The sequence below is a fragment of the Sinocyclocheilus rhinocerous genome, unplaced genomic scaffold (genome assembly GCF_001515625.1).
Source record: "Sinocyclocheilus rhinocerous isolate Xijiao unplaced genomic scaffold, SAMN03320098_v1.1 scaffold2611, whole genome shotgun sequence".
In the NCBI taxonomy this organism is placed as follows: Eukaryota; Metazoa; Chordata; class Actinopteri; order Cypriniformes; family Cyprinidae; genus Sinocyclocheilus; species Sinocyclocheilus rhinocerous.
The window spans coordinates 224,012-234,501 of record NW_015647981.1 but is presented as its reverse complement, the minus strand read 5'-3'; the positions used below and the strand labels follow the sequence as shown (position 1 = coordinate 234,501).

At 30.9% G+C, this 10,490-nt stretch overlaps 1 protein-coding gene across 1 annotated transcript in view; it reads left to right on the top strand.

Moving 5' to 3' along the window:
• LOC107709538 (phosphatidylserine synthase 1-like) overlaps positions 1–10,112 on the top strand; it is a gene marked incomplete at its 5' end in the record, with an annotated part of 19,821 nt that extends 9,709 nt beyond the window's left edge. Inside the window, 6 exons of the mRNA XM_016514036.1 lie at positions 1,459–1,575; positions 2,906–2,971; positions 4,652–4,751; positions 5,850–5,918; positions 8,268–8,331; positions 9,709–10,112. Coding sequence (XP_016369522.1) covers positions 1,459–1,575; positions 2,906–2,971; positions 4,652–4,751; positions 5,850–5,918; positions 8,268–8,331; positions 9,709–9,800 — 508 coding nt within the window. The remainder of the gene's footprint in view (positions 1–1,458; positions 1,576–2,905; positions 2,972–4,651; positions 4,752–5,849; positions 5,919–8,267; positions 8,332–9,708) is intronic.
• Between the last annotated feature and the right edge of the window lie 378 nt (positions 10,113–10,490).

The following is a 10,490-nucleotide window of genomic DNA, read 5'->3' as shown; positions in this document are numbered from 1 at the left end:
TTAACTAGTTCAGAAGTGTGGGTCACATGAGTTCTCCTGAGAGACCGAAGCTCCGCCCCCGAGCTGTTTCCACGGCGATGAAAGCCCTCTCTTCATTCTCTATTGTGTGAGAGGAGGCCGGTCTCTTCTCTTCGCTCCCGGCTGAGGGCCCTTTAAAGTGTGATTAAATGTCTTTGAGATGGGAATCGGAGGATTTTAAGTAGGTCAGGTTATAAAAACAGAACGACAGAATTTAATACTTGTATGATGTGCAAAATATGAAGGTTTTATATCAGATTTTCTGAATCTCAGCTGCTTATGGTTGCAAAATGTGAACTATATTATTTGATAAATGCAACTGTAAGGCTAGAAGATATTAATATAATAATATGTTATGCTGTAAATTAAAATAAACTATATGAAATAATATAAACATCATGATTCTCTGGAGATCTGTGTACTGTAAAAACCTCTGTACAAATGAAATTTGTAGGTGTAAATATTTAAGGTTTAAATAATTTCAAAAACATTTTTGTTACTTGGAATAAAAGAATTGTTAACTTCATTTAAAATTGTATTTAAGCTAGTTTCCAAGACAACAATTGTCTTTTTTTTTGTTTAACTTGATGTACTAAAATAACTAAAACTGAAATAAAAATAATAAAAACTTATTTAAAAACAACAAAAACTAATAAAAATGGAAAACAAAAACAAGTAACTTACTAAAACTTTAACTAAAATTAGCTTGAAAGCAGAAAAAATAAGATCTATTAATCTATTAAAAATATTAAAATCTATTAAAAATAGAATATTAACATAAATAGTTTTTAAATGATACTAAAATAACACTGGTTGAAATTGTAATAAATGATTAAATTGTTACAGTTTTTTCAAATTCAGTTGATTATTAAAGTTTAAATGTTTACATTTTTGTCAAGTTTTGAATCATTTCAAAAACATTTTCGTTACTTGAAATAAAAGAATTGTTAACTTCAGTTGACATATAAAATCTTATTTTATTTCAGCTAGTTTCCAAGACAACAGTTGTCTTTTTTTTTTTAGTTTAACTTGATGTACTAAAATAACTAAAACTGAAATAAAAACATATTTAAAAACTAATAAAAATGGAAAACAAAAACAACTAAATTTAAGTAAAATTAGGTTGAAAGCAGAAAAAAATAAGATCTGATTTAGAATATTAACATTTTTAAATGATACTAAAATAACAGTGGTTGAAATTGTAATATTGATTATTAAAGTTTAATCAAAGCATTAAAACCGTATTATTAATGCTGAATGCTAGATTTTTTCAGTATTTGTAATGTACGAATGCAATCGAGTCTATTAACAGATGAATTCAAATGAATTCCTTACGGAGTTAAACTTGATCAGATCTCAGTTTTGTCCCAGTTCTTCAGGATCAGTTTAGCTGGCTTTCGTTTGTGGTTTTGCTTGATTGGTTTATTTTGCTCTCTGACTGAAGCTGACGGAGCTGAACACGTTCTTCCTGAAGCACATCTTCGTGTTCCCAGCATGCCACGCTCTCAGCTGGTGCCGGATCCTGTTCATCGGGATCATCACGGCTCCTACTGTACGGTACGTACAGTAACACACACACAGTCTGATGCATTTTAGAGGAAAACCAGCAAAGATGTCAGATGGGACTTGATTTTTATTCACTGGAAATTGATAAAAATCGCAAAAAGAAAAGGGTTTGTGAGCTGATGAAAAGCGATTAAAAATGTAAAAATAAATAAAATAAAAAATAAAAAAATGAATATAAATATAAATACAATAAAATAGAAATGTAATGCCCACACACCTGATTCATTAAATAAAAAAAATGTTACAATTAAAATTGATTAAAAAGTAAAATATAAATTGATAAAAATTAAAATGATATTAATATGAAAACAAGTGAATAAACATGATGCCCGCACACCAGAATTATTAATTAAATCATAATGTAAAATTAAAATGGATTAAAAATGTAACACAAAAATGGTTAAAATTAAAATAAATAATATTAATGTAAAAACAGTCCAATAAAAATGTAACCTGAATAATTTTAATATGAAAACGATCAAATAAAAATGTAATGCCCACACACCTGAATCATAAAAACGTGAAATTAAAATGGATTAAAAATGTAACGTAAAAATTGATAAAGAATTTAAATAAATAATATTAATATAAAGACAATCCAATAAAAATGTAATGCCTGCACACCTGAATCATTAATTGAATCATAAAAATGTAAAATTAAAATGGGTAATAAAATAACAAAAATTGATCAAATTGAAATAAATAATATTCATGTAAAAACAATCAAATTAAAATGTAACCTGAATAATTTATAATTGTGTTGGATGTAAGTACAATATAAACTAGGAAAAATATATATATACTGTATATAAATCATAAATATATATATATATATTTTTTTGTTTTTTTTGTTTTTTTGTGGTGATGTAAGCTTGAGCAGTGTGCAGGATTTATATGTATATATATATATATATATATATGCATTTTTAAAATTAAAAGTCAAAATGTCATGTGAGCATTATATATAAATCATAATCATATATAAATCATAAATATATATATATATTTTTTTTTTTTGTGGGGATGTAAGCTTGAGCAGTGTGCAGGATTTATATGTATTTATATGTATTTATATGCATTTTTAAAATTAAAAGTCAAAATAAAACACTTACTAAAAACATATTATTTGTTTACTTGCATGTCATGTGACCATTAAATAATATCAGAGAAATGTAAACATGTGTTGTTGAATTATTGAAATGTTGACTCAATCTCTGGGGGTCTTCAACATTGATCTAGAACAGTATTTTTTGAAATGTGGAATAACATGCCCTGTTGAACTGTGTATGTGATGGAGGATGATTAATGATCTGCTCTACAGGCAGTATTACGCGTACCTGACAGACACACAGTGCAAACGGGTCGGGACTCAGTGCTGGGTGTTCGGGTGAGTCACAGTGAAGGCTCTGGTGTAATCTGGAGCGGGTCGTCAGTCATGCATGTGTTTGAGGTCATGCATGTGTTTGAGGTCATGCATGTGTTTGAGGTCATGCATGCGCTGCTGCAGGTCAAACGTTGAACCACAAACCCGCATGAAAGCTGGTGTTCCACTGCAGCGCGCCGGTGGGCTTCACTGCTGGATTGTCATTTGCTTTATCTCAGATATGACCTAGATGTAGCGCAGATTGAGTTATCTCGTGCCAGACATCTAGGTTAAATCATCTAGACTTTATCTAACATCCTCTGGCTTTATGTTGCACAATTAACATCCAGTAGAAAGCAAAGCTGCACGATGTGTAGAAGTAGAAATCGACATTGCTTAGTGCGATTGTCAAATCAAGCAGTCTGTGATTTAATTACTTAAATGTATGCGCTACCGTTTTCACTCTGATGAAGAAAATCATGATGATTATTTTATATATATATATACACTACCAGTCAAAAGTTTTTGAATAGTAAGATTTTTTGTTTTTTAAAGAAGTCTCTTCTGCTCACCAAACCTGCATTTATTTGATTCGAAATACAGCGAAAGCAGTAATATTGTGAAATATTTTTACTATTTAAAATAACTGCTTTCTATTTGAATATATTTTAAAATGTAATATATTTCTGTGATCAAAGCTGTATTTTCAACATCATTACTCCAGTCTTCAGTGTCACATGATCCTCCAGAAATCACTCTAATATGCTGATTTGCTGCTCAAAAAAACATTTATTATTATTATTATTATTATCAATATTTAAAACTGTTGAGTATTATTTTTTCAGGATTCTTTGATGTATGGAAAGATCCAAAGATCAGCATTTATCTGAAATAGAAATCTTTTGAAACATTATAAACATCTTTATCATAACGATCAATTTAAAGCATCCTTGCTAAATAAAAGTAATAATTTCTATAAATTATTTCGCAAAAAAAAAAAAAAATGATACTGACTCCAAGCTTTTGAATGGTAGAGTGTATGATGTTACAAAAGCTTTTTGTCATCTAACTTCCTTTGGCTTTATGTTGCACAATTGATGTTCAGTAGAAAGGGTTGCGCAATATATTGAAATTAAATTGATATTGCACAGTGTGATTTAATTTAATACATTTATGCACTACTGGTTTCACTCTGAAACTGGTAGCGCATTTTTTTTTATTTGCCAGCAACCTGTCAAAATAAAAGCTTGATGGTTTAGAGTTTGAAAATGAAGAAATACATTTTTTTTTTTTACAGTAAAATAAAAGAATTTTATTGCTATTTTATTTTACAGTATTTCTACAATATATTTAGTTTTTGCTTAATATTTTTGTTTCATAATAATCACAATAAAATCATGATGTTTATTATTATTTTATATTATTTTATTTTATAATCATGTGAAGCCCTGAAAGATTTCACCTTAATTTTTTATTTTTTTTTTATTTCAGATTAGAAAGTATTTTCTCAGCCTTTTTTAAAAAAAAATTTTTTAATGCAGATGCACTCTGCGACAAATGCACACCACTAACTCTTGAACGATTTATTCTAAAGCTATTCCAGTCATCTGGTGAAATTTCAATGCAATATATGTCGCAGAAAACAAAATATCGCACTGTCAGTGTTTTCCAAAATGATGCCAAACTCTGTTTTCTGTCCTGCAGGGCGATCGCTTTCCTGGAGGCGCTGGCCTGCATTAAATTTGGACAGGACTTGTTTTCCAAGACGCAGGTTCTCTATGTGATTTTGTGGCTCGTGTGTTTGGTGAGTTCCTGTGGTTTTTCTTCACTTTCAGATAGAGCTGTGCAATTCATCGAAATACAATTTCGATTTCGGCCTCCAGCGATTATGAAAATACAATAATCGAGATAAAACGATTATTGCACGCCTTTCCAGCGGTGCGCTTTCGCTCCTCCATAAAAGCCCAATTTCACGTGCAAATCAGTAAAATCATAACGTGACTTTCGCAAAATGGGACGTGCTTGATTTATTAAAGCTGATTAGATTTATTCATGTTTTTAAAAGCGCGAAAGAGAACTATCGCTGTTGCTCAGGAGGATTTCTGTGCATGCGACGGAACAGAACACGGACATATAAAGTCAACTTTTAGCTTAAGGTGCGCGCCTAAACGGTCAAATACACACAAAAATGTGTCAAAATGTGGCACTTGGTGATTATTAATCACATAAACCCTCATCGGTTATGTATTAAGTGAACGTAAACAGTTGAGAATGAGAATACGTGCTTAACAGTCAATTAGATCCGTGCAGCTCTTAAAGTGACAGCAGCCTAATATTCCTGCTGCTGACTGTGTGCTTAATATTAATCAAACAACAAAAGACAAAGAGAAAATCACTCACTGCTCTTGACTGAAGGACTTTTGTAGCTTTAATAAGAAACAAAGGAAGTTTTATTTTGCATTCGATTATTCAGTTTCTGTAGTAGCTGTTAGCTAAATACTTTAAACTTGCATAAAAAACTTAAAGCACTGTTTGTTTCATTAGTATCTTTTTTTCTATTGTATTTGTCCTTTGCTTTTTTTATTACTGACCTTTTAATTATTTTCAATAATTTGAGGACTTTATTTTTAGTTTTTTTACTAATATTAGTTACCCTAGTATTCTGCTGTGGTGTTGAGAATTGCGAAATTTCTCTAAATCTCTAAATGTCTCTTAAATGTAGATGTCATAGCAACCTTTTTAACCATAATCGAGCAGCCCTACTCTCAGCTGTGCGTTGCATCACTGCGATTGTTTGATTTGCGCTCATTCAGCACTACAGAGCTTTTCTTGGCAGCTGTGGGAGGAGATTGTCTCTAAATAGTTGTTTTCGTGTGGAGTTGATGTGTCTTTGTCTCTGAAGGCTTTCATCACGTTCCTGTGTCTGTATGGGATGGTGTGGTACGCTGAGAACTACGGGCCCCGAGAGAAGGTGCGCCGTCATTTACTCAATCACTCCTCTTCCTGATCCGTTCATTTCGTCAGCCATTTTTTAAATTAGTCTTAGTCCTGTGTCAAATGTGCTTTTTAGTTATTATCATATTGTCCTGTTTTTGTCCAGTCAAGTCTTAGTCGACTAAATGTCTGAGCGATATGCTGTGTAATGGTTAAACTGATTATTTTGCTCAAAATTATAATTGCAACTAGATAGTAAAGTTCGTAGACAAACTTTGAAGTTGGCTTGAGAAAGCCAGGCCAGAAAATTTTAAAAGTTTTAAAGTTTTAAAAATGTTGTAAAAGTTTGACGGTTTTCAGTTTAAAATAGTTTGAAAGATTAAAGTCTGAATGTTGTTAGCATGATTAGCATGTTACTAGAATATTTAGCATGTTACTAGCATTTTGTTAGCATGATTAGCAAATTACTAGCATGTTTCTAGCATGATCAGCATTTTACTAGCATGTTGTTAGCATTGATTAGCAAGTTACTAGCATTATTAGCATGTTACTAGCATGTTGTTAAAATGATTAGCACGTTACTATCATGTTGTTAGCATGTTTCTAGCATGTTAGCCTGTTACTAGCATTATTAGCATGTTACTAGCATGTTGTTAGCATTATTAGCAAGTTACTAGCATGTTTCTAGCATGATTAGCATTTTACTAGCATGTTGTTAACATGTTACTAGCATGGTTACCATGTTGTTAGCATGATTAGCAAGTTACTAATATGTTTCTAGCATGATTAGCATTTTGTTAGCATGATTAACAAGTTACTAGCATGTTTCTAGCATTATTATCATTTTACTAGTATGTTGTTAGCATGATTAGCAAGTTACTAGCATGCTTCTAGCATTATTAACATGTTACTAGCATTCTGTTAACATGATTTGCAAGTTACTAACATGTTGTTAGCATGTTTCTAGCATGATTAGCATTTTGTTAGCATGATTAACAAGTTACTAGCATGTTGTTAACATGATTAGCAAGTTAATAGCATGTTTCTAGCATGATTAGCAAGTTACTAGCATTATTCTATTATGGTTAGCATGTTACTAGCATGTTGTTAGCATTATTAGCAAGTTACTAGCATGTTGCTAGCAAGTTTCTAGTATGATTAGCATGCTGCTAGCTTGTTGCTAGCATGTTTTAACGTGATTTAACAAATTGGTAACATGAATGAAAAATATCCAGCTAAAAACCAGCTAAAACCAAGTAAAACCAGCTGAATTAGTAAACTGTAGCTTAAAACCATCTGATTTAGTAAAAAATCAGCTAGAAACCAGCTAAAACCTGCTGATTTAACAAAAAGGCCAGCTAAAAACCAGTTTAAACCAGCTGATTTAGCAAAAAGCCAGCTAAAAACCAGTTAAAACCAGCTGATTTAGCAAAAAGCCAGCTAAAAAACAGATAAAACCAGCTAAAAACGGCCTAGGCTAGTTGTCTGGTCTTAGCTGGTTTAAGCTGAAAGTAGCTGGTTTAAACTTGGTTGTTCTTTTAGCAGATCTCCCAGCTTGATCAGCTAAGATCAGCCTGACCAGCTCAAAAGGTGCCAAAACCACTTTAAAACCAGCTTGGGAGACCAGCCAAAGCATCCGACCAGCTTAGGCTGGTTTTAGCAGTTTTTTTCAGTAGGGAGTTGTTAAGCTTTGCTATAGCAATAGACAGCTTAAAACACCATATAAGTCTCATTGTACAAAAGTTTTCACCCCCTCAATGAAAGTCTATGGGATTTCCGGTGGATTTGATAGTCTGGTTTACGAAAACCGGAAGTCGGAACAGTTCGAAAAGTCAGAGCAAATAACTTCAGACCAGTCTGAAGGTCTGACCCGAGTTTGGTGGTTGTAGCTTTAAAGGTCTAGGAGGATATGCAGTTCAAATTTTGGCTCAGAAGAAGAAGAAGATTAAATAGTAGATCAGTAAGCTGGCTTTCTCAAGTCAACTTTAATGATTTACATTGCATTAGAAGTATTGCACTTTCACCAATAAGCACAAATCAATAGATCAAATCAATGTCAATAGAACTCATGCACATGGTTTATTTTCCCCCTTCTAGTTTATTGATTTATTATAGGCTATTTATCATATAAATTAATATCAAAGACTTGCATATACACTCTCTCTGTCTACATTATGAAAACTGAAAACAAAAAAATATAAGTGAAATTCCTAATTCCAGATTGCAATAATGTTTCTCTATTAAAACAACTGCATTTATTCAGCAACCGAGATCCTGAGTTGTTATAGTTGAGACTGAAAATATAAAAGTGATGTTTACAGTATCCACACAGTGTTAAGTCTTAAGGGTTTTGAGCTGTAAATCATGTGATATTTTGACTCTCTAGAGCTTCTCGGAGTGTGAGGACAGTATTTACACGGAGCCGGACGACGCTGTGTCTGAATGCAGAGGTAAAGAAACATCATGTGTTGGTTATTAATGGTTCATTAGGGTAATTAATCGAAGCTGTAGTGTTATGATCTCTTGTGGTGAACTAGCAGAAGACAGACGGAAGCTGTTTTTAATACTAGACTACTGCTTACTGCACACTGTATGTACTGTATATCGCAGTCTATTATCAATTGAAATGGAAGATCAAGGTCATCCAGGTAGTTTTATTATGATTTTTAAATATTTTGAAATGGTTTTTATTTTTGTATTTTTCATTTTAATTCGACAGAATTAAAATGTTAATTTTTATTAGATATAATTTTTTATTTTCCATTTTTTAGTTTAATTTGACAGTTTTAGTAATTTTGTTGTTTTTTGTCATTTTTATTAGATATTGTTTTTATATATTGAATTCGTTTTTATTTTTGTATTTTTCATTTTCATTTTAAAGGTTTAGTAATTTTGTTGTTTTTTTTGTCATTTTTATTAGATGTTTTTTTATATTTTGAATTTTTTTTTATTTTTGTATTTTTAATTTTAATTCGACAGAATTAACTTTTTTTTTTTAATTAGATATAATTTTAAATTTTTGTATTTTCCATTTTGTAGTTTAATTTGACAGTTTTAGTAATTTTGTTGTTTTTTGTCATTTTTATTAGATATTGTTTTTTAATATTTTGAATTCGTTTTTATTTTTGTATCTTCCAATTTTCATGTAAAAGTTTAGTAATTTTGTTGATTTTTTTTTTAAAGATTTATTTTTATAATATTTTGAATTCGTTTTTATTTTTGTATTTTTCATTTTAATTCGACAGAATTAAAATTTTTAATTGTTATTAGATATCATTTTTTATTTTCGTATTTTCCTTTTTTGTTTGTTTAATTTTACAATTTTAGTAATTTAGTTGTTTTTTGTCATTTTTATTAGATATTGTTTTTAAATATTTTGAATTAGTTTTTATTTTTATAGCTTTCATTTTCATTTGAAAGTTTTTAGTAATTTTGTTGTTTTTTGTCATTTTTATTAGATTTTTTAAATATATTGAATTAGTTATTTTTGTATTTTAATTTTAGTTCAAGTTTTAGTATTTTTTTTAAATATATTTATTTGTTTGTTTTTGCTTTAGCAATTAGCTGAAATAAAATAAGTTCAAATTTTATTTAATATATTTTATATCAGTTAATGTATATTTACTATAATATAAATATAGTATAGTTCATGTATATTTTAGTCAATGCATATAATATGTTTGCATGCTATGCACAGTATCCTGCAGAAACTGTAAACTATCATTATGCATTTGGGAACGTGTTATTTTGGCCTATAGATCTTTGTTAGCATGCATGCATTATGCAGCTCATGTTTTCTGTCACATTGTAATGCATTTGTGCTGTAGGGGAGTTTGAGACGGACAGCACGACTTCCTCTTCTACCAGGAAACGGAGGGACTCTGTAAATAACACAAGCATCAATGGCGTGGAGAAATAAGCCTGACTCTGAAAGGATTTGCACACGTGTGGCTCCTGTGAACGGAGGGAGCATCAGATGAATGAGATTATGAAGGGTGAGATTGGCTCAGGTCTGGTCAGAGCGCAAGGCAATACTGTGTTTAGTTAGTCAGCTGACTTCACCTGTTGAACTTCAGAGACTGGTTAACCAGGTGAGATCCCAAGCAGTGCTGTGCGTCATGGTGTTTTCAGTCGCATGCGTGACTCGTAACAGTGCTGTAATCTATGTCACAGATGTTTTCAACGGTGTATTTTACGATTTTTCAGATTATGTTATCATATGTGACCCTGGAGCACAAAACCAGTCATAAGCCAGGGACACGAATCATAATGTGTCTACAAACGATCATGTATTTTAAAGTCAACATGAAATCAGAATTGACCCTTTTTACCTCTTAAAACGCATTCTTTTTGTGCATTTTGCTGGTGCATGTTTTTATTTTATTTTTGTGTGTGTGATGCAAATGTAAAGTTTGAGGTCTGTAAGATTTTGAAATGCTTTCTGCTCACCAAGGCTGCATTTATTTGATCAAAAACACAAAATACATGTGAAATAATATCACTATTTCAAATAATATACAGTATATGTTCAAATTCCACGATCCTTCAGAAATCATTCTAATATGCTGATTTAATGTTCGAGAAACATTTCTGATTATTATCAATGTTG